Source organism: Cyprinodon tularosa, unplaced genomic scaffold (assembly GCF_016077235.1).
Source record: "Cyprinodon tularosa strain WSP-4 unplaced genomic scaffold, ASM1607723v1 ctg157, whole genome shotgun sequence".
In the NCBI taxonomy this organism is placed as follows: Eukaryota; Metazoa; Chordata; class Actinopteri; order Cyprinodontiformes; family Cyprinodontidae; genus Cyprinodon; species Cyprinodon tularosa.
Genome location: NW_024038405.1, coordinates 159,572 through 186,662, shown reverse-complemented (window position 1 = coordinate 186,662; position 27,091 = coordinate 159,572). Strand labels below are relative to the sequence as shown.

Below are 27,091 nucleotides of genomic sequence, written 5' to 3'. Positions count from 1 at the left end.
GAAAGATGAGTAATGGTTATTCCAGTGCTGTCCCTTCTCAATATGGAGATGATGAGATTTGATTCTTTGAGGTCAGGCGTACCATCTGAGTTGAGCAGCTGTCCCATCTACAGCTAAAACTAATACAAAGATTCCCTCTCGCTTACAGAGATCTTTGCTAAAATAAGTTATAGTTGACATAAATTCTACAATAATACCCTTGTTACAAAATAAAGAACTCAATGATTGTTGTATGTTGAAAATTAGTAAAATAAAAGGTGAACTTGATTTGACCTAGTTGTTTTTTCAAATAAAAAATGACAACTACCAATTGCTGAAAAATGGGGGATCCTAAATTAGCATTACAAAACGTTCGCTGCTTCTAAATTTTCAAAATATTACTGATTATTTTAAATCCTAATGCTTTTTAGCCTTTGAGGAGTTTATTAAATTATTTCCAAAATGCTGTCTCAGTCAGTTAAAAAAAACCTGAGGAGCCCAAGTGACTTGTGTCAACACAAATCAGAGGAAGTAAAATCACTCATGAAATGGATGTGTTTCCTACCTACTCTTTGTTCATTGGAGTGCAACAATTCGATTATGAAGAAAGTAACAGTGAGCAAATATGTTTGGACACTATTTCTTGAATATTTCTTGACAAATCTGTAAGTTAAGTTTTTCATCTTTTATGAGCAGCGAAAACAAATAGCACAAAACTCTTGGTTGGTGTGCAAACTTGTTTGTTGTGTGTCATTAAGATATTCTACTTGATATTGAGCTAATAACATCTTTCTACAATATGCAGTTTTAGGCAAGTCTGAACTAGACATAATTATAGTAATAGGAAGCTAAAATCCACCTATTTACATGTATTTTAAGTAAAATTCTGTCAGATCAGTTAGCTTTAAATTTCTGAAGATTAAAGCTATTGTTGTGATTCTTATTGCAGAGAAAGGAATGCCACCCATCTGTCTGGTTTTACAAAATAGGTCAGGAAAATAAAAGAAGATACAACTCCTTGTCTTGATCCCCCTCAGTGAGGTGTATGAATTGTATTGCAAGGTCTGCATCCATGGCCTATACTATCTTGTCCTTGAAGGCTTGTGGGGGCTCTACAAACGCTAGAGAATACCCTCCAGGAACCTACGCAAACCAAGGAGAACATGCAAAATTCATGTAGATAGATAACAGCCTAGAATTCATACCCAGGACTTTGCTGGTGCAAGGTAATAGTGTTCATCACTGTGCGAGCCAAGAGACCTAAACCAAAAAGATATAAACTAAATTGGGCAGGCTTCATGGTTTTCATTTTATATACAATATGATGGCAAATTTGTATGTTATGTTTGTAAACTTTTTATTTTTTATGTGACATATACTCTAATCTGAGCATCTGTGATAAAGAAAAGGAATGTTTCCTAAGATCGATCCATCCATCCATCCATCCATCCATCCATCCCTCCCTCCCTCCCTCCCTCCCTCCCTCCCTCCCTCCCTCCCTCCCTCCCTCCCTCCCTCCCTCCCTCCCTCCCTCCCTCCCTCCCTCCCTCCCTCCCTCCCTCCTCCCTCCCTCCACTGTATAGAAAACACTAGCTTCCCTTCAATTCGTAGCCCTGTAAAGTAAGACTAAAATCTAATTAGTGTTAATTTCCCCACACATTTTCCCACAGCTTTGAAAAACGTAAATATAGATGGGATTTTATAATTTCCAATTGACAAAAAACAGCTCTTGCAACTCTTAAATCTGCATAAAATGCATATAATCATCATGTTACTTAGCCCAGTCCTGAACTTGAAGAGTTTCCATGGAAACAGCAGTAAAAGTAATGTGAGGAACAGATAGGGATAAAAACTAGTAGGGGTTTTGTTGTATGTTTAAATACAACAAAAAATACCCCGACAGCTAAAAGAAAAATGTATTACGAATACAGTTGGAAAGTTGTACTCGTTTCAATAAGGTTTCAAATACCTGGAAAACATATAATAAATCACTTCTTGCATTCAAGTAAATGTAACTTGACTAAGCTACATAGCGACCTGCAATCCACTTGATCCTGTGGGGGTTGCATGCAAGTCTTTTCCATGTTGGTGCACAGAGCGAACAAGAAAGGTAATTAGTGACCTTAACAGAGGTAGTGGATTAGAGGGAGATGTTCTCTCTGGGCATGTGCTTTAATAAGAGTATTGGGGATAGCGTGAGACTGGTTCTCATTTGAGACCTGCAGTGCCTTCTCCCAGGTAACAATCTGACATCCCATATCACTTTAGACACTGCTGTATTTACTCAATACTGTACAGTAACTTATATGAATGAGAATAAGATTTCTGTGACTGAGGTTAACTGTACCAATATGACATGTCTTACTTGGAAATGAAGATGCTCAGAGAATGACTCTGGTCTTTTCTTTTTCCAAGCCATTTTACATGATTAATAAGGTAGAGAACAAGAGCTGAAACTGCAATTAAAGGTGTCTTCCATCTGAGAAAGACACTCCTTTCTGGTAGTCAGCTAGAGGGGGGCCGAAGGGAGCAGTGCTCCACCAAGTCATTATTTTCTCCACTTTTCTCCACTATCCTTTCTGCTGTATGGAATACATTAACTTCATAGCATTACTGTCTTAGCCGTTTTCCCTTCCTTGCTTGTTTTCTTAAAGGGATGCATGCAATTAGGGGAAGGCAAAGAAGAAAGTACTTTGAATTTTCTCCAACCCCCACACAAAGATCAAGTACCAGCACAAAACAAACTCAGTAGCCCCCCTTGGGGCCTGACTTCAGACTAAGCAGTGCCTCTGATGGTCGAAGTCCCTGATGCTCAGTGACAGCAAGAAATTATAAAAAACAATAATCATATCTTCAAGCACCTAAATGAGTTTTAAAGGATTTTAGACTACATAGGGCATAAAACCTAAAATTTTTTGCACCCTCAATATGTAGATAAATTTGAAAAAATTAGGGTAACAAAAACCTGTACAGTATATTCAAGTGTGGCGGATTTTAATTCTCTGACTCCAACAACAGTCCACACCGTTTGCTTTACAATCTTATTAAGACTGTAGCTATCCCACCTGCCACTGTTATTATTCCTCCCTGCTTTATTTTGACATACTTAGATATATAATCAATAAACAAGTCACAATGTCAAATTTTCTATTGATTATTGTCTGATAGTCCACAGTGTTATCTTTATGAACATGTAGGCCAAAGCATGGCCATAACACAGCTTATTTTAATCGGTCTCGTAAACTTAGTTTTTTCATTAGCTGTAAGACATTATCATTAGATTTCAGAGAATTAAAAGAACACTGTGTATAATGAATCTAGATAACACATGTTTTACTTTTGAAAATTAACTTTAATTGATTAACTTTTCACTACTGTTGTAATTTATTGAAGTAGGTTATGCTCACACATACCCAAAAAAAAATGCAGCTACTTCATCTTATGGATTTCTCTCGCCAAGGATAATCTTATCCATAACTTTATATTTTGTATTAATGTCACTGGGAATATTTTCATTTTTTGATTTTTCACAATTAAATGTGTGTTTTATTCTGTACATGGGCACTATTTTATCTACAGACACGGCTTATAACCAAGTGAGGAATTCATTCTATAAACCTTAATGATATGCTTCAAAAACTGCATAGAATTGAAAGCAATCAACCTAATTAGAAAAAAACAAGAATATAACTCTGAATCTAATTCTATGTCAACATGTGCCCTGCAGCAAAAGCCTGCAAACTGTTACGTATTAGTTGGCTGGCTGCCTTCATCTGCTGTTGAATAAAAAAATTATTAAAAAAAAGGTTGGTAAAAGAATTGGCAGTCCTTTGAGGTGCATTCAAACCATAGTCCCTGCATATTACTAAGGAAATTCCTAACTAAAAGTGTGAGATTAAATGGCGTCCTTCAAGCCCAGCTGGATTTCTTGTCATTGCAAAGTGACAGGAGAGTGGGTGATTAGGCAGGGGGTAAGAGGCTGGTAATTTAGAAGATGAGAAAGAGGAGGCTAAATTCTGATTTAATCCCATCTCAAGCAGTTAGATATACTCCTAAGGTTTTTCCATTCAAAGCTGAGGTGATTGTAATTAATGGAGCAAATATCAATAAGAATTAGCTTGGTCATTTTGTTAATATATTTAAATTACTTAGATCCCACCACATTGTTATGGCAAGTTAGTTGACGCAGTCAATATCTTATTAGTTTATATCAGACTAAAACTGTCAAATGGTACGTTTTCCAGCAAAATATTTCTTTAGGTGACTACTGATGTGTAGTGCTGCTTTTCTTCCATGAGAAACACATCAAAGTGGCAATTTTGTACAGCTCATTGCTTTTAATAGAGTGCAATAAAATACATCCTTTCTAGTGTAATTAATGAGGAGATTACAGAGGCGAAAAATCTTTTCCTGGAGGGTATGTATCATGAGCATTGCAGTTTCTTAAAATTTGTGTATTAATTTCTCTGAAATCTTTTTTTCAAACATCAGACACAAAACTTAAGATGTATCTTATAAGAAGTGAATTATACCATTAAAATTATTACTAATTCAATGTATGTCATTGCATTCTACAGTTTAAGTTAAACTTGCAATTGGAGCATATATTTTAAACTACATCACAGAACAGCCCCTAACACTGACATTTATTTATTTTTGTAATGACGACCAACAGACAACTCAATCAATAGGTCTTTTAAATTCACCTCTTCTCTCCCACACTCCTCTTTCTCAAATCATTTTCCTCACTCATTGGTTTCTTATTTTCTAATCAATTTCAGCATTGCACAAAGCCCTCGGATTAATGTGCAGAAATTAATAAATAAGAAGGCACATTCAGAGTGACTGCTAATGCATAAGGAGAGAGGATTCTCACAACCTGCTGCCCCTGCTATATAAACATGCCTTATCAACATTTTCTTAGTGTAACATGTTAATGATGTGCCACTTATTTTATCTACACGGCTACATGTGCATTTGCTGTAAGTTGCATGATCTCTCTGTCTTTTCATACATATGCAGAAGAACGTTTTCTTTCCTTTGAAGTTCTTGTGTTTGAGCTACAGCATGTTATCAGTAAATTGTTCATTTGAAACCTTGTCCCTCAAAGAGAACATGTACATTTTGCTCTCCATTTGCTCCCTTTGGGGGAAAAAAAATTATTAGAAATGGACAACACATATAACAATGAGGCAGAAGACACACAAGTCTATCTATTATTGAATTGCGGTCAACATAGACTAAACGCCCTTTTATAGATAGTTTGGGATAATGTGCAGCCGGCACTAAAGATTCTACCTCCGCTTTGGCAGCAATAAAAGTTTTAGCTCTTTAAATGTAATTCAAAGAGCTAAAACTTTAGGAAAGTGATAGGAAAGTGATCCTGTCCAAACCTTTCTCACATACCAATGACTGTAAAGATGAAGCTCTTTCTTTGTTCTAAAACTATGAACAGGTTATCATTGCCTTGATTTTATCCCACAAATGAATGCAATAGTTTTTATTTTTGCATTGGAGCATCGTGAATTGGTACTTGATTTTTCATAGCAAATGTACATTTCAGAATTAAAATATAAATATAATTTCTTGTCTTTAAATCTCTGAATTGGTTAGGACCACCAAGGTTCTCTGAACAACTGCTTCTTGTCATTATGGGGACAGGTTAAAAGTGATTTACTGTAACAGTGTGAAAAAAGCTGAATGGCAGCCCCCTTACCTCAAACTCCCAGCAAAATCGCCTCAAACTTCCAGCCACTGGAGTGACCCATGCTTGCATATTTTTTTACTCTGACTCCACTCTTTCACTGAATTACAGAGTCTGACCAGGAGATAACACTTCTCTTTAGATGTTAATGTCCACAAATCATGACAGAAAGAATATTTTAGTGCAAATATTGATGTTTAAAAAGGAATTGACGGGGAACCAGCCAAGGGCTCATCAAGGAAAGTGGGGACATTTTGAATGGCTAATACTGTAATATACTTTGTAAACTGGCAGTTATTTGGTCAACTTATAATTATTGTAAGTCACAGGGTTTTTTTCCCCCCAGGACTTTTAAAAAGTCTTGCTTATAGTACTATTTGTTTTATTGTAATATACTAGAGGTGCAGAATGTCTCTTTGTCTTCTAGTAAGAAATGTCTTAACTATATTTTGTTAAGTAACTTAATCATTTTGCAGAGCTTACAGAACAATGTGTTGGACTGCACTATAAGCAATGCACACTTTTTTAAATGAACAATTTAGCACTGCAACATACTGATCAATAAGTAATAAAATCCTGGCCGGTAATTTAATAATGAAAAACTGCTTTGAATTGACGTATCCTTAAAGAAACACTCTCTCATTCATTACAGTAGAAGAAGGAGATCTCTTCTTCTATCATTGTTTCATGTATTTTCAAGCCAGGTGGAAAAAAATCCCAAAAATAAGTATAATTCATAGGATTGGCAATTGAGCATTTGCTCATCCGTGTAAACACATTTGTCCATTTATGACATCTTTATTTGTATAAATATCCTGTGTGATTCTTTTTTAGTTAAGCCGTGAATAATTTGCATCAAAAAGATTTAATACACTTAAGGCTGCAGGGAAAACAAATGTTGGCATTTAGGCATTGGGTAAAAAGATGTAAAAGCATTAGAAAAAGACGAACATCACAGCTGCTTTGGGTCCTACGGAAAAAGCCTTTATGGTGCAACATTTGTACTATACATGACGTCTCAAAGTGTGGTCAGTTAAATTATGCTACACACATCAAGAAACGTTTTGTGCTTATCTCTTCTGGTTTCAAGACATTTGATGTGGAACAAGGAATAACTAGATAGAGTTCAATTCTGGTGTTCCAATCCCTTCCATGTCCACAAATAAAACACCTCGACATGAATAGTAGTTCTGTAACCCTTAATATAAAAACAATGACAGGGGTTTCCATCAAATTTATCAGCTGTTCAATAAATTCAAGTCTTGTAGGGTGATAAGACGGCCCCTTTGCATTGCGCCCATTCATGAAATGTTCTATAAACATACAAGAACTAGTGCACATTCATTGGTAGTTTAACAAAGTGGAAGCATTAGGAAACAATAGCATTTCAGGCACAGAGTGGTAGACCAATCAGACATGCAGTGTTGATCCACTTTTTGACTGTGCAGCTAGAGCAGCAAAGATACTTCAGCCGCGCGTCAGAACTAAACTTGTACAAGTTTAAATGAAGCAGCAAGCGCATTTTTGCTGCCTTAGCTGCGTGCGGTCTGAACATAGCCTTATGTGACTGAGCACAACATGCAAAAGAACAGGTAAATTATCAGACGTGAAAAGCAATCTAACACTGATGTGGAGGAGACAAAGCTTACTTACAGTATCTGTGTTGAAAGTTGATGAAATATCCTGGGTATGGAGCTTATCAAGATAACAATACTTGCAATACTGTTTTTTAGCCATGTCAAAGTTTGAGGCCTGTGTTATGCTGTGAGGTTGTTCTTCATGGATTGGGATAAGCCCCTAAATTCCAGTGAGTTCCCCACAAACACTAGAACTCATTTAGACATTGATTTTTAGGCTAAATCTGGTCAGTCCGTAAAAGTCTTGATTTAGTCCAAATAAAAATTGGGCTATGGTTGGTTGGTCTGATTTTGTCCCATTTTAGTCCAATAACAGACATTAAAAAGACGTTGCAAACTGGTCTTTTTAACAATCTGAAAATTACGGATTTTCACCTTTTACTTTTCAACCAAATGCAGATGTTGTTTGGATGTAAATCATGGCAACTTTTCAACCAATCTTTTGCTCTGTGGGCATTGTTTGTTCAGCATGCAATGACCTATTTGAACATTTGTTGGTTCCCTCTACATGGGTGGAAGTTTGTGAATGGTACCTTTCATAGACTCACAGACTGCACTCTTGGGGTGCTAAAGCAGTAAGATTACTGATGAGCAAGCCTAGATTTGAGAAACTGTTTCAGCTTCAACAAAGCCCTAACCTCATATAGAAAGAGCAGCTTTAGAATGGATCAAAGAGGACTAAAACAAGACTTTTTTGTCCAAAGGCTTGGTCGTGAGGCTTGAAAGGCTTGCCTATAAAGGTGAGAGCCTCAATTCTTTTAGCAAATAATGCATGAGTAATTTTAATAATTTTACATCCTGCGCAGACAGTGGTTTAGAAATTTTTTTCTTGTTCATGGTGAGAGGTTTCATTTCAGGTTAATTAAAACCTCTATTTTGTTCCTACAGTGCATTGAAATTTCATGAAAACACCCTGAGTCAAAGAATCCAGCTATTACGATTGTCATGATCTCCTTCTTAATTAGATTAAGTCTAAATTTAATCAGATTTGACTATCACCTTTGGACAACCAAGCAAGTGTGCCTATATTTATAACTCAGATAACACCATGCATAATTTAAATGCCATTTACATCTATCCAAAAAAGAAAAAGTTGAAAAAGTTGTCTTGATTCTGACTTACAATGTGGAGTTTCAAGAAGTCTCCAAGTCCAGAGGAGCTATCCACTCTCACCAAGACAGCATCCTTCAGGTGTGTACTGAACCCAATGGCAAGTCGATCCGCCCTTGTGCTGGGTCTGTCATTTGGTGGCCACGTGTAGGTGATCAGTCCACCATCTCGGCCAAATATGTATGTTGTTCCCGCTACAAGATAAAAGAGGGGAAAAAAGAGGCAAACTTTTCAATAACTACAACAACAAGAGTAAACCCAGCAGGCATCCCCGGCTGTAAACACAAAACCATTATTAACATAGCAAAGCTGGCCTCAGCTCCATGTGCACAGAGAACCGTCAGTCTAAGTGTTTTATTGTGCTGAGTAATGACTTTCCGAGCAGCGAGCAACATATCACTCTTGAACCGCTCTCAGCTCCATCTGAGAGTTTAAGTACACTCATGTCAATTCATGAATGGAAGAAAATCCAGCAAAGAGTGCGAAAGGCAGGCAGAGGTGCCGCTTACCTGGTAATACCTGGCAATTACTCAGCTTTACTGCCTTTGCTTATTCACCTTTGGACTGATGAGACACAAGCAAGCACTTGCAAATTTTTAGTTATGTCCCAAGTGTCCAACAGATCGGCATACCAAATGGCAACCTCCTCCTCTCTTGTGCTTCATTAGTAGAATCAAAGAACACAGAAACATTATTGACTGAGAGGGCCAATTATGCCTTGCTTGTACCCTCCACACCAGCTATTTTCTGTCTCCCTGAATCATGTCAATGTCCTAAGCTACTCTATGAAAGGTTAAAACATGACCTGTTAGACTTAACAGTAGTTCTAATAGCCAAGCTATTTAGTGGAAAAGAGTCTCGGAAGAAAATGAAACTGACCTACTCAAAAAATGCGGAAAAAAATAAATAAATAAACCTACTAAATTAATCCTTTAAAGCAGTGTAATAGTTTCTGTTTTAGGGTCATGATTCTATTTTTATAATTTTTTTGCTTTGTGGCTGTGAGACAAAGTGTGTCTATGTGCAAAAATGACAATGAAAATATGTGAGATTGGCAAATAAACACCTTTGAGAAAGACTGAAAATGAATGCATCTGTCAGTTTAGCATAAAAACAGCTATCTTCATGACAAATTAGATAAGGGGTTCTGCTTGTGTGCTGTATGTGTACATACAGTATGTGCTACAGACAGAGACAGGGAGAAAGAAGTGGGAGAGAATTAGATTGAGTTAATATCCATTGAGGCAGGGAGTTAAAGAGCCTTTGCCGGAACAATAGATTATAAATCATTGTGATTGTAATTTCAATATTTTCTTGTAAACTTGTTCACAAGGATATCAAATTATCAATGCAATAGATTTATTTGCTTCTGCTTGTCTTTCCAAGACTTTCTATAGTGGACCATTCTGCTTTTGAGTTTTTTTACTCAAATATTAGGTCACTCCTATTTGATTAAACAGACATTGTCACCCATTAGTTACAAAGAACTGCATCATTGATTAACAATAATGAAATCACAAAATGGAGTTGAGATGTTCAGATCTGTGACAGGATTTTGTCTATTTCCTAAAGCAAACACCTAAATCCTAAAATCCCATTGATGATGATACGGTAAGCACTTTTGCTCTCCTAATATATCTAGCTCTGTGAAGCTTGATAAAAACAGTGGAAAACAACATTATGCTTGATTTATTTGCAAGGCAGGGATAATTTCTTTTTCATGAAGTCTGGCAGCTACAGCTGAAAACTCTTGTTTCTCTAATGCCTATCTGATGTTGGCTCAATCCGAGAGTGATCTCGAATTCATGCAGCCAGCACTGAACTGTTGTCACCGTCTCTTAAGCCATCTAACACTTGCTTTGTGCTCTGGCTCATTATAATTAAGTTATTTCGGACTAGGTAAGTGTTGGAAATCACTGCATTCTTTAGCATCTATTTCCTGCTGCGTCTATGGGAAGGCTTTGACATCCACTTTATCCCTATGACATCCTATTAGTTGACGTTATAAAATAGTGATTGCCTACAGTATTCCAATGGACCTTAAGTGTAGATCATTATACTAAATAGGTTAATAGCAAGAGGCTCATCTTAAGACACAGACACCTATTACCCTAACCCCTAACTGGAGGGAAACTAACTATTAAATATTTCCAAAACTGGTTAAGTAAGTGCAGATAATAGGCATGCCAATATAGGGTAAAGATGTGCAAAATCCATAAAAGCCTAAGACTAACGACAAAAAAAAAAAAAACCCTAAGGGAGTAGTGGATTAGGATACAAGGAAGAACATGGCTAATGCACACCTACACAGACATGCAGTAGCGTGAAATCCGCTCACCCTCAATGTTGCTCCACTGCTGCAGAGTAATTATGCGCTGCCTGCATTTTTGCTGTTTGCATTGTCTCCTGGGACAGTTGGCCTGATATGGATCTGTTGTAGTCATTAGATACAGAAGCATTCTGCAAAATTCCTGCCTGTTTGTTTGCCTCTATCATTTGAATGGGGGAGGGGGTTGATTTATTTCCCATTCACCCTCCATGTTATAAGAAAGAAATCCTATTTCTGCACACTTACAATGGTACAATGCTTTACAAAAGTGGCCATACACTTTTAAATGTTTCATTTTGTTATATTAAAAACTTCATTGATTTCTCATTGGGAAATAAATAAGCAGTTCATACGATTAAAGTTGATAGAATATGATACATAGTTTTCAAAAGAAAAGCATACCTTCAGAATAATTCTGAGACCACCAATGTAAGTTTCCTGCCAGTAGGTTTTGTTGCATGCAAGTTCAATTTTGTTTTTGTCAGACCAAAACTTTCTCTTTAACTCATATGTTTTTTCCAGGCAACATCAAACTTCAAAACTTTCTTATGGCTGCTGTTCAATAGTGGCACTCCTCTTGCCGCTCCTCTATTAATGGTAGATCTGCATTCTGCCAAGCTAATGACTATCTTGCCACTTATTTTTCCACCTAAATTGATCTCTGAAGCTTCTCCAGAGTTACCATGAGCCCCTTTGGGCACTATATAGTTTTCCTTATCCAGCCTGCAAATCGAAGTGAATAATAGAACTGACAGTTTGAGTGTAGCATTTTTGCTATGGTATTTCTATTTTCTCATCGTAGTTTAGCCAGGGCTTTGTAAAATGTTGCAAACTTCATTTATTATTTTAAAACTTAATAATTCTCTAAACTTTTCCATAACTACATCCATGGTCTTTTTGGTGTGTTTTGCATGAATTCAGGATGCAATGTTATGATATTATTCAGAAGCATTGGATTACAAATGACAACAAATGGAAACACTAGAATTTTAGATCTGTATTTCCAAAAATGTAATTATGGTAAAATTTCCTTTTACTTAACAATTTACGATTATTCCCTTTCAGTTGGTCTGAAAGCACAGATAGGTTACAATGGGGAAACTATAATTGAATCCATTGAAAGATGTTAGTGATTTCAGACCCTGACAACAGAATGAACTCCTTAACCACAAGCCTCCCCTGTTAAAGGATAATGAATTAATCTGTCCTCATGTTGGACTACACTGAGATCTGGCTGCTCTCTGCTGTGTCAGTTAACATCAAAGTAGATAAACATTGGCAGATCAAACACTCTGCTTTCATTAAAAATGTAGCACTATTCCAGGAGTTCTCATACATTTGGCCTAAGAGGTGTGTAGGATATCACACTGTGGAGAAGCAAACATGGGCTGTGTGTTTAAGTTCTCTTGATGTTTACTTTTTCATTTCTAAATCTATTTATAGTACATGCAGAAAGCAAGCTATCGAATATGCATTATATAATTATCCAGGTGTAAGAAAAGAAAAACATGAGGAACCTATTCCTTCGTGTAACAGCTATACATGCAGAAGAATAGAAAATAATGTATTTGACAGTATCTTTCAAGCCAGTGTCAGACCTGCAGACTGTCTTTCCTCTAACCTCCAAAACAGCCATCACAACGCGCTTCATATTACCACCTCTGCCGAGAAACTGGGGAGGAATCCAATCATAATTACATAGTTGTGATGGAAATGTGAAAAGGAGAGATGACATTATAGATCTGTTTTCTGACAGCACCTAACACTTGCGTCGTCTTTCTATCTGCTGCCATGGATTCCGGTAATGACTGGCTGTGCAAAAATAGATAAAGGAAGATGAGGAATATAAGACTGTGATTTGAAATTAATGTTTGATCATTTCCAAGAGTCTCTGGAGAGAAATCCTAAAGATGCACCTGTCTCCATAGAGGACGCAGTTTTCATGTTATCATAAATCATTTCTTGGATATCTCATCAAACAAACCATACATATGGGAAGAGTCATAATGAGAACAAACTCAGATATCACATCTACTTAGATAACAGTAGCGATGCATATTTGAAACGATTAAAATACCTTTACTTGTGTTGCAATAAAATGACCCAAATTTCAATCAACTTTTACTTTTTAAGGAAGCAGGATGCTTTCCATAAGACGCGTTTTATTATAAATATTATAGCTTAAAACACAAACAATGCTGATTTCAATGGTAAGATGTCAGACTGAACCTTGATGTTGTTCTGAGTTCAGGGTTTTAAAATAGAAAAATACAGTTATGAACAATTCTTTTCTACCCGTGTCAAAGAAAAAAATACTGTGTCTTATTCCATGGCTTCTAGGGTTCATTATAGCAATTTGAGAAACTCAGAGAAGTTAGAATTACTTTCGGATATTTGCCATCACATGGGTGCTGGTAAGTAAAAATTGTGCTTGTAGAAAAGAGTTTCTCATATTTCAGTAAATTGATGGAAGTTAAACTTATTCTAGCTTAGCTATAGGTAATAGCAGTATAAGACAGAACTATTGTTCAATAGAGGATGTTACCAGTGATGTCAAAAGTACACATATTTGTTGCTTAAGTAGAAGTATAGATACTGCAGTTTAAAAAACACTCTGATAAAAGTTGAAGTCTCAACTTGACCTTCCTACTCAAGTAAAAGGTAAAAAGTATATGCTCCAAAAACTACTTAAAGTATAAAAGTACAAAGTAACCCTTATAAAAAACAAAAAAAACATGCCACTATATAAATTGAAAGCTAAATTTTTCGACTATTTAGAAAAATTCTTTGATATACGGCCAAGAATGAGGGAGGTGTTGTTGGTCTCCATCTCCTGATACGCTCTCGCCCGTGTCCGACCTTTCAGACATTTCGACATCTTTAGACAATTCGCGTTTGCAGTTTGAAGACTACCTGCTTGCTTCTGATGATTTCCTTTAGCTAACCAATGAGTGTTTGTGTTATATGACTCATCAATTACACTAGTTTTCACTAGATGTGGATGGCGCCAATGATTCGCTTTGGATGGTGCATATGATGTGAAATAAATATTTATAAACATTAAATTGAAGCCAAAAGTAACGAGAATTATTTGTTTTAAAAATGTAAGGAATAGAGAGTATAGGAAGAAAAATAAGTAATGGAGTAAAGTATAGATACCGAAAAAATTTACTTAAGTACAGTAACAAAGTATTTGTACACAGCAAGCATAATACATTTATCCCTGTCTTATTTACAGTTTCACAATGAATTCTGTAGACATTGTTAGAAAGCATTTCTAAAAAAGTAATCAGCTCTACACTTTAATTCCATATGTCCACATTAATTTAACTCTTTAAAAATTCAGGGCACCTATTTGGCTATCTGACACTGCAAAGAGAACTAAATGAATGGGGACAGAATAACTATATTAAGAGTAACATGATTTAAGTTTATATTGGATCTATGCACCCCAGAGGGACAGATACAATTAAAAGAAGCTTAATGATGTCTATTGGATTTCCATTTCAGTTTTCTGAGAAACCATTAGCACGATTTATGAGGACACTGCAGTCCTATCACGCACTATCGTTATCTAGTTAAGGAGCTGTTTCTGTTCAATGTTCCTTAAGATTTAGAGCCGTAAGGAAAAAAAATCATGAGGCAATGTAATTTATTTCGTATTTGTTTTATTTTGTTATTGACAATCATTTGGCAATAGGTGATCGAGAGGTTCAATTGCCAAATAGGAAAACCATCAGAAGACATGTTTGAATACTGTAACCAGAGACTGTACAACACTGAAATGATAGGGATTAGTGTTAATATGGTTTTCATATCTTAGTAAAAAAAAAAAAAAACGGAAGCCAAAACATGAAATTTAAAACCAGTAATCACTTGGTATACACAAAAACGGCTTGAATTATACTAATTTAATATTAGTGGGCTAATATGTACTAAGAATTATTACAGCTCCCTTACACGATCAACTACTTGAAAATTTGATACTGGGCAGGATGGATCTATGGTTTTCAAGGTTTGCATCAGATTCTGACATTGCAATGTTGTAGTTAAACTTCAAGAGTTTTGCATTGGTGAACCAGTGAAAATTGCACCCTCAGTTTATAATCCCAGCTGATAAAACTTAAATAACCCTTCTGTAGCTAGTTTGCTTTAAAGTTTAAAGTTCTATGTGTTCAGAAAATCTATTCCACAAGGCCTGGTTGTAATAAGTGATTATGTGAGCGATGGTTGTCTTTCATTAGTCATGATAACATTTGATCTCAACAATTTTTCTTATCTACACAGCAGCTGATAACTATATATTCTTTTTTCTGGTCCATTTAGTGTAAACTTCAAAAGTTGCTGTAGTTCAATATCTGACAGCTTGTTATTTAAATATCCATAAAATGAATCAGATGACACCTACTATTTACAGTGTACTACAATTTTCTTAGTAAGAAATACTACATATACATATATACATACATACACACATACAAATATTTATATATATATATATATATATATATATATATATATATATATATATATATATATATATATATATATATATATATATATATATATATATATATATATATATATATATATATATATATACTTTGCATATAACAGTACTTTCATCAAGAATGTTATATAAATTAAAATCATTAACAAAACTTTAATTATATTGAACATACTCTTACTTACAGTTGTTAAGTCATTTTGCCTGATATTTGTTCAGCAACATTGGTTATTGTGTTGTTCAACAGGAAAATTATATCGTAATTTTGCTAAACTAAAAGCATTATATCTTTCTGTCTTTGCATGGTGAAGCCTTTTCTGGACAAGGTCATTTTCTTGCCTCTTGGTGTTTGACGTTCTTGCACCATGGCTGTGAACTTTACTTCTCCAAAGTATAGGCAGAACCCATTAAATTAAGAAGTTGTTTTTTTTGTTCTTATTCCACTATAACTTCCAAATCTACATCAACACTATTCCACACTGCAAACACATTTCTGGGTTACTTTACAAAAACATGCACAGATCCTAGACTTACCAATCCATTTGTGGATATGTAGGGCAATTTGACTTTGATGTAATTCCCTCAAGCAAGAAGAAAATAGCTTATTTTTTTTCACTCTAGGCATGACCACATGTGACTGTGCCATGAAAAAGGAAGGCTCCAATCTATGTACCTTTGCAGTCACTGTGTCCTTGAAGCTGAATTATGCTTCCATTCAACTCCTTAGTTCACACATATGAATCAATTCAGTAATGTATGCACTGCTTGAGGTAACTTTGTAACTTCTGTATAGTAACATATTTTTTCACAAGGCAGAGCCTTTTTGTATACGATTTATGTTGTTGCTTATTTGAAAGCTACATTAAGGTAAAACTCTGGGACATGGTATATACTGCTTTGACCTGTGGTGAGATGTGTTTGTGAAGATGCAACAACCGATCAGCTAATTAGACCAATTATCCTTGAATATCCTCTCTGAGCAGCAAGTCAAATGTGCAAAAGATGTTATAGTTATTTTTTTCCCCATGTTCTTGAAATGCATCAATACATCACCCCCCACCCACACACAATTTTACTGAAAGTAATAGAAGTTGCTAGCAGCAAAGGGAAACGGAAGCTTAAAGGTAATGCTGTTTTATTTGCACAGTACACACATATGCTCTGTATGAATTGTATTTACAATCAATGGAAATGTGGAACCCTTCACATAAAAAAAAGAAAAAAAATTAAGATTAGTGTGTCAAAGAGGTAAAATGTTTAAATCAATCCATTTAAATAATTTTTTATAAACCTGTATGTCATGGTAGCTCTTTCTTCACTGAAACGTGATTTTATTACATGCAGTCTGACTTAAGTCTTTTAATTTATTTAATTTCTGTCACTTTCAAATTAGGCTGATATGATTAGGTTGTTAGCTCTTATCAGAAGAGCATAATTCCAACCTTTTTTTCTGGCCAAGAATTAAGCTGTTCTCAAGACCAGAGGTTGAAAAGTTTGTATAAAAGGGAAGACTGTGTGACTTACGAGAAACAGTGGTAGGCTAACAAAGAACCCAAAGGACCCCCATTCCTAAGGTGCAGACCCGTACATCCCGTTCAATTTGCTTGTTTTCCAAGCCAAAACAAGGCTTTTTTTTTGGTCCACGCTATAAAGCCTAAAACCTAATGCAATTTAAAAAAAATTTTTTTTTTACTTTTTTTTTGGAATGTTTATGACCTGGATGACTGACAAACTTCATCAGAACAGTGGTTCTGTCTGCAGTGTTCACAGGACCTAGTGTTACCAGTGTTTCAATTAATGTATGGAACTGATTGGTTTCCCCTGTTAATTTTGGTCCTACCATATTCTTTTTATCATTGCAACCATAAATAATGATAAATTCAGCTGCATGGATCATCAATATGAAATTACAAAAAGGTATTAGAAAAAAGGGGGGTGTACCACAACAGCAGAGTACAGTGAATACAGTTAGATCTCAGAGGCACAACCCCCCAATCCAATCCAATCCAATATCTACTCCTATATCAGTTCATTGTTCCATTGTAGTACAGAGAGGTGCTTTCAACAATTTAAACCTGGCTCTGCAGCAGTGAGCACAGAAAAAAAAGCTATTGTCAACCGCCTGTTCTGTATGAGCAACCCTTCGGGAGACTAAAAAACACTATGGGCTGTTGACTTGTCTTAATCCTTTCCAAGCACAAACAACTGCTTTCCTTATAACTGGATAAACAGAGTAGAACCAGTAGGCAGGGGGAGAAAAAGGGTTTCATCACAGACAAATGATGAGAAACCTGTGGAACAAGACAGCGAAATCATGACAAAACAAGTTTCTTCCATAAACATTAAACATTGGACAAAAATGAAATTATGCATTCTATTAATAAAGTAGTTTGAGATGGTTATATGCTAAAGAAAAAAGATTATACTTGCTGAAAATCTGTCCTCAGGCTTTTACTAATATGAAATACAGGCAAAATCTTTATTTGATTTATTTCTTATTTTTTCATTCTACTTTTTAGATAGCATATTGTCCCTTTAGGTAGCTAAACCATGCTTTTATGAAAATAAACTGAGTTGACAAAATACCTTAGCCGTCACAGAGGAAAGACTGCCTGCTATTTCAATTTGTTGTTTTTTTGACAAATTGGCATTCAATACAAAAGAGAAACTAAGATTCATACAGTTTATCCAGCTAATTTAGAAGATGAGATAAATCTACACCACTGCCCCCAACCTTTGATTGTATCCCTAGAGATGCACTAATGAGGCGATTCCTGGCCACACTCATTTTAAGGGTTTCTGACAACAAGTCACATGACCTGATTTGTTGAAAACTAATAGCAAAATAAAAGCCCCAAGTAATTCCCCATTTTAACACTATACTTATGTTTCCCTCTATCATCTCTCAGCTATTTTTGAATATTTTTGGCTAAGACAATCATCAATCTGGAACTGTGATTCAAAAATTTGTAACTGGTACTCATTTATTGAACATGCAATAGATAGCAAAAAACTCATAGGGCCATAGCTAAAAGACGAGATTTGACTTTTTATTACTAATATTTCTCATGAGACAGTGTTGCCCTGACCAGAGAAACATGTCACCGTCATCAAAAAAACGAAAAGACTGGAGGATTTAAATTAAGAAAAAAATGATTAAGATTATACTGATTCATACATTGAGTCATCTAACCTATACATCCATCTCTTTTATTTATTAAGCCAGAAGAAAGTAAAAAAAAATAAGAATTGGAAAAATAAGTTCTGTTCAAATTGGAAAAAAATGAATATTGATGCTTCAATATTTATCACTCAACATCTCTTGTTTAAGAGGAAAACTTGATTTTATTCTTTAACTTAATCTTTCTTTAATATTAGTTTGATAAGACCCATGCTTTTAGAACAAATTTAAACCCTAAAGCAAAACATTTAATACTTGAATACAATTTCACTCCCAAATGAAAAAAAATGAAAAAGAAGCTTCTTTACAGAAAGAAAGTATTTAAAAGCAGTTAACCCTACTCTTTAGGCCAGAGTATGTCAGTATTCTAATTGGCCTTTTCCCACAGTATTATTTTAACAAAATCTAGTGACCTGTGAGCTCCTTTCTAATGAAGACAAGCAGTAATTCCACCCAGGACAGCTGACAGTGTCCAACCTGCCTGTATAAGCTGCAAAGGATTAATCCTCTCCTCATCCCCTTCCTTGCCTGCCCTGCTAATTTGATGTAATTAAATTAAGTGGAGACCAAAAAGTGGGGCGCTGCAGCTTGCCCCTGCAATTGGTCATTCTTATTAGAGGATATAAGACACAGACTCCCAACATAATGGGAGCAACACGCCCTAATAAATTGAATGAGAGACAGAAAACCAAACAGCCCTTTTGTTCAGCCAACAAAGGGAAGCGAGGGATCTCAAAGAATACATAGTTTGTCTGCAGAAAATACTCTCAACATCTTACTTAGATGAGCGCGTGCAATAATGTGTAAACATAACATCAAATGGACTGCAAAGAATGAGCAAGGCAGCATGCATGCTTCCACTTAAAAAGTATATATCCAAAATCCTACATTTCTTTCTACTATTTTGTGGATATTGTAGCCACATAAAAAAATTTTTCTGATAAAACAGTTATCAGGGAGCCTCATACTATTGTCCATGTTCTTTAAAGGAATCAACCATTTCTACCTTCTATCTCTAATATCGTGTCTTACGTGTTGTACCTTGTAAACAAGTCTATCCTCTTAAAACCCCTACCTAACATCAGAAACTCTTAGACCTTCTCCAGCACAATATTTACCTCTGTGTAGTAAGTGTATGAATTGCATCCGCAAAATATCATGGATCAGTTAGCCCTTTGTACCAAATATGATTTACTGTGGACATTTTTTTTAGTTGTCGTTTTGTTTTTCTACCCATTGCTGTATTTAAAAAAATTATAATAATAACTGAGGAAGTTCTTAAGTGTTCAAGGAGAGGTTAGGTTAATCCACACTATTCCTTAGTCAAAGATGATAAAGTATAAAATAATCTGTATAATCGTATGCATGATTGTACAGTCCCTTGAAAATGTAATACACCTCCAATCATTTCACATGTTCTCACATTGAAACTGAAAAAAAAAACTGTTCAAACCAACATTACATGATAGTAAACATTTATCAAGTGGGGAAAACCAATTAACAGATTTTGATTTGTCTTACAAAATGAAAATCAAAAAAATGTGTAGATGTATAAAGGCATCATCAAGAGGTAAGTTAGACATTTGACTCTGGTGTGTTGACAAAAATTTACATAGAAGTCACAGAACTGCACTGTAGCTCCTGACTAAAGGTGGAGAACCCTGAACTCAACGTCCAAGCTCTACGTAAATCATTGCAGTTAAAACATGGGAAAATGTCCAATAGGGGGTTTTCAGTGACGTCACTGGCCAGCTTCCGGTCCGCCATCTTGGGTGGCATATTATCGTATATCATATATATCATGTCGCGAATGGATAAGTACGCCAGCACGCTAGAGCCACCAGATCATGGAACATACCTGAGGAAATGTTCCGTGATCGACCATATGGACCCCTACGCCCTCCACAGTGCCTTGTTTAGCACTAATCCAGATGATTGGCCAAATGTAGAGCACGGCGACATAGTTCATTACCTGGTGTTCACTGAAAACCCTCTGCACACTCTTGAGGAAATGAGAGCGTACAAGGGTCTAGAGGCTCACAACCAGTTCACATCTGCTAAAAAAAAAAAGCTACAAGTCCTTGGAGTCTCATGTGCAGTTTACGAATGGATGGGTTCAGGAGCTGCAGCTCATAAAGCCAGCAAACAGTGCTAACCGTTAGTGCTAACAACCACTCAGGCATGTAATGTACTTTTAACTAGCTGCTATGTGTTTCAAAGGTTTGGTTAGTAACGTTAACTGCCAAACCCTCCCTAAACCCTCCGGGTTTCTCACATATTTGAGCCTTTTCCCGCATGTTCGAAATCAAGCTAAGGTGAAATTAATCAAATTAAAACACGGCTGAGAGAGGGAGTCCAGTACGCGGTAGTCATAGGCAGTAGTCTGAGTAGCGCCGGCGGAGGCAGTCAACATTGCGGCCACGGAAAGTAATACGTCATGACGCCCAAGCCCTATTATTAATATATTCTTACATGTTTTAAATGCTTGACAGTTAATTACCTGTGACAAAGTGAGCACTGCAGACTCTGGCGTATTCCAGCTTAACACCGTCCAAATCGGACCTGGATATCCGTGTCAGCCATAGGTGACAGCGTTGTTCAGATAGCTGTTTTGTTTTTTCACATTGATTCACGATTACGGCTGGTATACGATAGAAAGAGCGTTGATCTCCACCTCCACGGGCCGTGCAACCAACAATTAAACACGTTTTCACCATTTTTCACTGTCAATACTGCCTAAGGTGTCATACAATGCAGGGTCAACGGTGCGAAACGACTGCCACCCAATATGGCGGACGCGCTGAGTAGTCACGTGAGCGTGACGTCACCTGAAAACCCCATATTGATGAGAGGATTAAATAAATCAGCAATAATTTCTAATTATTAAGAAAGCCATATACCCTTCTACTACTTCACAATACTATATTACTTTCTGTTGATCCATTAGATAAAATTGTACAAATACAAATTTGCAGTTGTAAATGACTGTATAGTAATAGTTATGTGATATGAATAGTTTTACAGAGGCTCTGGGAGTAACACAATATTCCCAACGCTAATTTTCACTAATGTCTCAAAAATGATTAGAAAACACAGTAAATAGCCAAAAGAACATGAAAACTAAAAGAGGTAATACTAGAAGCCAAATGCTGGCTAGGTCAACACAAAATATACAACATCACCATGTTTTTATGGTTTGTTTTAGTTTTAACATTTTCAAAATCCTGTTATCCCTGGTCTTAAATATATACCTTTTCCAATAATTTCTAAAATAATGCTAAAAATTGAAACTCTAATATCACTATGTCATATACAGTCTTTATTTGTTGCAATGACTACAGTCAACAATGGCTCTTTGGCATATTTGCAGAACACTGCTAATACTTTCATCCCTTTAGCAAGACTAAGCTATTTCATAGAAATTGTGAATGAACACCTCTGCCCCTATATTGTACTGCAGCAGCACTTCTCACTGCTCCAAAGAGATAAGCTTTCACCTCATCATGAGGGCGCCCTTGGGGAGCCAGAGCAACCACCCTCACTCTTCATGGCAGGAGACCATCAATTCATGGTTGAGGTAAAGTTCCACCCCCTGGGCTGGTAACATTATGCCACGGCTGCTCAGTCGAGCGGTCTCAATCTCAGCCTTTTGCACCTTCCTTCAGTTCACCTTAAATCCAACGTGATACATGAGTCCATGCCTTGTGGAGCAGAATGGGGCATCATCCAGGCAGAGCTGACAAGACCCAGTGTCTTAATGGTGCTATACACCAAACGGGCCCTTTGTTACCCCGACCAGCTGCATATCTGCCTTCCTCGCCAACAGCCTTGGCTCTGATAGAAGTGTCTCACAGTATCGACAGCTTCTAATTTACTCTCTCATCATCACTTGCCTCATTTGCTCCTCCGACACAATGCTCCTTTTCTTTTGGTTGAGGTCAGCCATTTTGTCTGCCAGCAGTTTGTTGATTACATTTTATGCTTGCAGTGTTTAATTTGTGTAGCAGCCAAAATAACATATCAGATATGGACTTAAAGGAATAATAAACACAGTCCATTTGACTGATATGTGGCATGAGACATCAGTTCATTATTTTGTTTTCAGCATGTCTGCGTGCAGACATGTTCAAAACATCACAGTCTCCACATGGTCTCTACAAGTTGTTCTTTTTCATTAGGGAGACGGCAGATGTGGAGTGAGACTGCAGCCCTGATTACTAAAAAAAGACAAGTGCTGGATAGTTATAGTGGAAGTGAGGCAGAAAACCCAAAACACTAATGGCTGCAGCTCTAAACTGAAACAAGAAACAAATCCTCCTGCTCCTCTCTATAGGCAACCTATACATGGTTCTTCAAAATAACCAGTTTTTAGACCGAACAGAACTTCTTTTCTAAGCACATTAAAAAAAAAACAAAAAAACAGTCTACACTTTAATCTGCCATAAGTGGACTATTTCTTCTAAATTACTTCATCCAATCAATCCATTTGGTTTTCTGCAACTACTTCCAAGATTATCATGTATGACATATTCTTAATTTTTCATATTATTTTCCAACCTAAACATCATTTGCTTTGGAGATTTGATTTGGAATATGAACATTTGAAAAAAATACTGTACTTAGCAAAACTGCCCTGAAGCTCTTGTATTAATTTAGATTATTATTATTTATTTATACCATGTAATCTAATTCACCATAATAAAAGTAGCACAAACTGTAGTCATGATTTTGGAAAAATGTATTTTTTACAAATAAAAATCTAAAAAGGGTGATGTGCATTCATACTGTAAGTTTACTCTGTTTACTCTGATACATATACAGTGACCAGTGCAATTAATTACAGACAGAAGTCACCTAATTAGCATCTCTCTGGCTGAAATATGATATTTCCTGTATCAGGGACAGAAAAGGGGGCTAGATTTGATGCAAAGATGCTTTCAATCCAATGGGACTGAGCCTAATATATATATATATATATATATATATATATATATATATATATATATATATATATATATATATATATTTATTTTTTTTTTTTTACAAAACAAAAAGGCAGAATACACACTTATATACAGTATTAGATATTATAATAATCTTATATATATATATAATTATTAATTTTGATCTGTCAAACATTTTGAAAACTATGCAGTTCTTCACTTCCACTTTGCAGTTGTACTGTATGTAATGAGTTTAAAGCAGTCAAATTCTCACAGAATAGGGTGATGTTTCTAACTATGTCAAGAGGCATTAATACTTTTGTAAGGCACTGCTTATTTGATTTGGTGCAAACATCCCATATTTAAAACCACAACCAAATAAACAAAAGATTGCATGCAGTAGAAAGCAAAGGAATAAATAAATTAAAGATAAATCCGCAAACTTCCTTACACATAATTCACATTCACAAATATATGTGCTAATTTTATGGTCAATATATATAACACTGCTTCATTTTTGTTGTTGTTGCTGTTTGTGTTTTTGTAAGCTAGACCCATGGGTATATGAGCCTGTCCTGCCATTAATTGCAGGGTCAAGCATCCACCTTGCTTCACTTCTGAGTACCCTCAGTTTGCAAGTAAGCTCACTAAGTGGAGGGACATTATTTAATTAGATGAATATCTCATGGAACTGATAGTCTACAGTAAAACTAATATGGATAGGTCCAGAGAAAAAAGTTCACCAGAAATAAACACCGCCTGCATTGATGTGTTAGGTGGAGTTTGGTCGCGCGGCATAGCTACCGCCTTTGCAATTTATGTACAGTGAAGCCTCCCCCTTATCAGCAGGCGATGTGGGAGCACCATGAGACCCAAACCACCCTCTGCTGAAAAGCAGTGCTACAAATCTACCAGCAAACAAATATATAAGCTGGAAAAAAATGTATGTGGGTTTGTATTGTATTTTTAAACAGTGTTGCAAAATAAATGTTAATATTAGCTTGCACTTAGGTGTTAGGCGGGCATGGTTTTTATCAGCCTCTGCCAGCAGGCTTGAGGCTGTAGAAGATGGAAGGAGCAATGAGGAAGGTGAAATCCCACACAATCCTATTAGAGTGTGGTGGTGGTGGGGGGGTGTAGCTGTATTGTTGTGCTGCAGCAGGTGAATAACTATAGCAGGATAAATGAATAAAAATAACTATGACATGTTAATTTATTCATAGTTATTTAAGGAATTTAGTCTTCATATGAAACATTTATGTAATTTAATGCTACCATTAGAGCAGAATAGTAAAGATAATAAACTATGTTAGGAATGGTTTGTGGAGTAAAGGCATTTTATACCATGATCATTTTTCTCTGTCCTCTGAAACAAATGAGTGAACTTAATTTTATTTAGTGAAAGATGGAAATCATACTTTTTTCATCTTCCAGTATCTGGGTAAAAAAAACATCCTCTCTGTTGTCCCTTGTGGTCATGTTTATCAGACTGTGAGGGTTAAATATATTAAACCTCACCTTGTTCTTATCCAGTTTTTCCCTGTGGCAGATAGTTAAATAATCTGATACGTAAGCTTATATTTATTGCTTTCAAGTTCCTAGCTTTTCTACACAGGTGGCTTTTACTTCTGGTCAATGACACAGAAGTGTATAGACGGGGCTTATCCTGGGTTCATTTTTGCACATGCCCTTAGCTTCCCCCATTTACTCTTGGTAGTGACGATAATTCAAAGTGATAAAAAGGATGAAAAATAATTTGGTGAAGTGTTGCTCATTGTGTGTGTAGCGAACGTGGATGATTGCACGAACATAAAAGCTCAACTGGCAGAGAGATAGCTGCTGCCTCATTATAAAAAGGGAACGAAGCTTCTCTGGGCTGACTGAATTCAGAACTTCGGATCAGATAGTATAATATTCATATTCTCTGCATTCATAATATTGCCTTTATTTTTGTATCAGTTTTTTATTTGTATTTCCTTTTTTAGAATGCCCTAACCTGGAAAAAACAAAGACATTTTTAATGAGCCAACAAGATTGGTTTGTAAGGAGCTTTCTAAGGTTTTAATGAACATAATACCTTATTGTGTACGATACCAACATCCCTCTTCTGCATCTTCTGTCCTAGAATAAATGAGTAGTGGTGAAAATATTTTACACTCTTACTGTATCTTACTATCCCATTGTCATAATTTTCAACATCTGGAGGTGTTGTTATATATTTATCATATAAGGTTATTTTGCAAACCTCTTAATTTAAGCAGTAATAGATCATTAGGAGCATTATAATTTCCTAACCCAAAGAACGTCAGCTAAATTCCTACCTATACTGTAGCTCATGCAATGCCATTAACATGCTGATATGTCTGCATACATTCAAAACAAGGTTCTGAGTTCACAGAGTAAAGGCATACAGTTAATAGATGAATACCAAAACTGTTGAAATTCAGGTGGACAGGCTAGTATTGGTAAAAAAATAAAATAAAAAACCCCCACATGATTTATGTAAAATAAAATATATATTTATATAAAATGTTTTTGCTGATGCTGAATTGCATGTTCTGAAACAACAAATTAAGTGAAAACAAATATTTTTGCATAAAGTTTTACAGATATATAATAAATTGATATTAACAATATATGTACAAGTGGGATTATTTAAATAAGTTTATTATTATTATTATGTATTATGTCATCATCTCTCCATTTGAGGTTGTCTGTCTTAAAAAAAACAACAAAATAACATGTTTTATTCTATATTGTTAAGAAAGCAAAATCATATTCTTTTTTTCTATAATGGAGTTGATGAGAAGGAAAGGCACAGTAACATGGAAATTGGAAATGAAAACCTATTTACAACAATTCTATATAAGAGAACTAAAATAATGAGGTTTATATCAATTTACAGATGGTGCATAATGAAAACACTAGAAGTAAACATTGGCCGGTAGCACTTTTGAATGAAGAATGGTAAGAAAATAAAAAAATTAAAATGAATAAACGCGCATAAAGAGCAAAATTAGGTCCAAACACAGAACAACTGAACAATAAATATCAATATGTGCTTCTGTTGATGACTCATTAAATGCTTATGGGTAAATAGCTCCTTAACTCTATCTCATCTTGGACCTGAGCATGTGAGAAGAACAGACATCCCCTACAGTCAGTGAAGGGGGCTCTCATTCCTCCCCTGCCTCTCTATCCTCTAAGCATCCCATCCGAAGCTGGACACATTACTCAGCTGACCCCTCACTGCCCACCGCAAGCATAGTCAGGTTTCATTTCCTTTCATGCCAAGCATAGCCCAGTCACCACAGAATACATGCAGAGACTACAAGAGGCACAAAAGCCAGCCTTCTTTTCCTGCTTTTACACACCATGTAAATCAATGAGGTTGATGAAGGTGAGTTAGGCTGAGTGGTTGAGAGCAGGAAGGAAGACCAGCACTGTGCAGGTAAGTATCATAAGATTCAAGTACTGTAGGCTGAAAACCCAAGGAGCCCGCACAGATAAAATTGGTGTTTGTCTTCTCATATATCAGAGGAAGAGAAGAATGATACAAGTGCAATCTTCAGTCTTTCATTCCTGGGTCAATAACCACCCAGCTCCCTCTAGAGCAGAGGAACATGTACTCAGATCCTTATCAGGGCAGCTATCATCTTTGCAGCATTACAGAGACGAAGATACTGTCATCTTCACACTAT

General features: G+C 35.9%; 1 protein-coding gene across 12 annotated transcripts in view; it reads right to left on the bottom strand.

Moving 5' to 3' along the window:
- Nucleotides 1-27,091, bottom strand: part of LOC119780193 (neurexin-1a) — a 215,687-nt gene that overhangs the window by 106,132 nt on the left and 82,464 nt on the right. For all 12 annotated transcript variants that reach the window (XM_038280125.1, XM_038280112.1, XM_038280113.1 and 9 more), the window contains one exon: nucleotides 8,443-8,624. In XM_038280125.1, coding sequence (XP_038136053.1) covers nucleotides 8,443-8,624 — 182 coding nt within the window. The remainder of the gene's footprint in view (nucleotides 1-8,442; nucleotides 8,625-27,091) is intronic.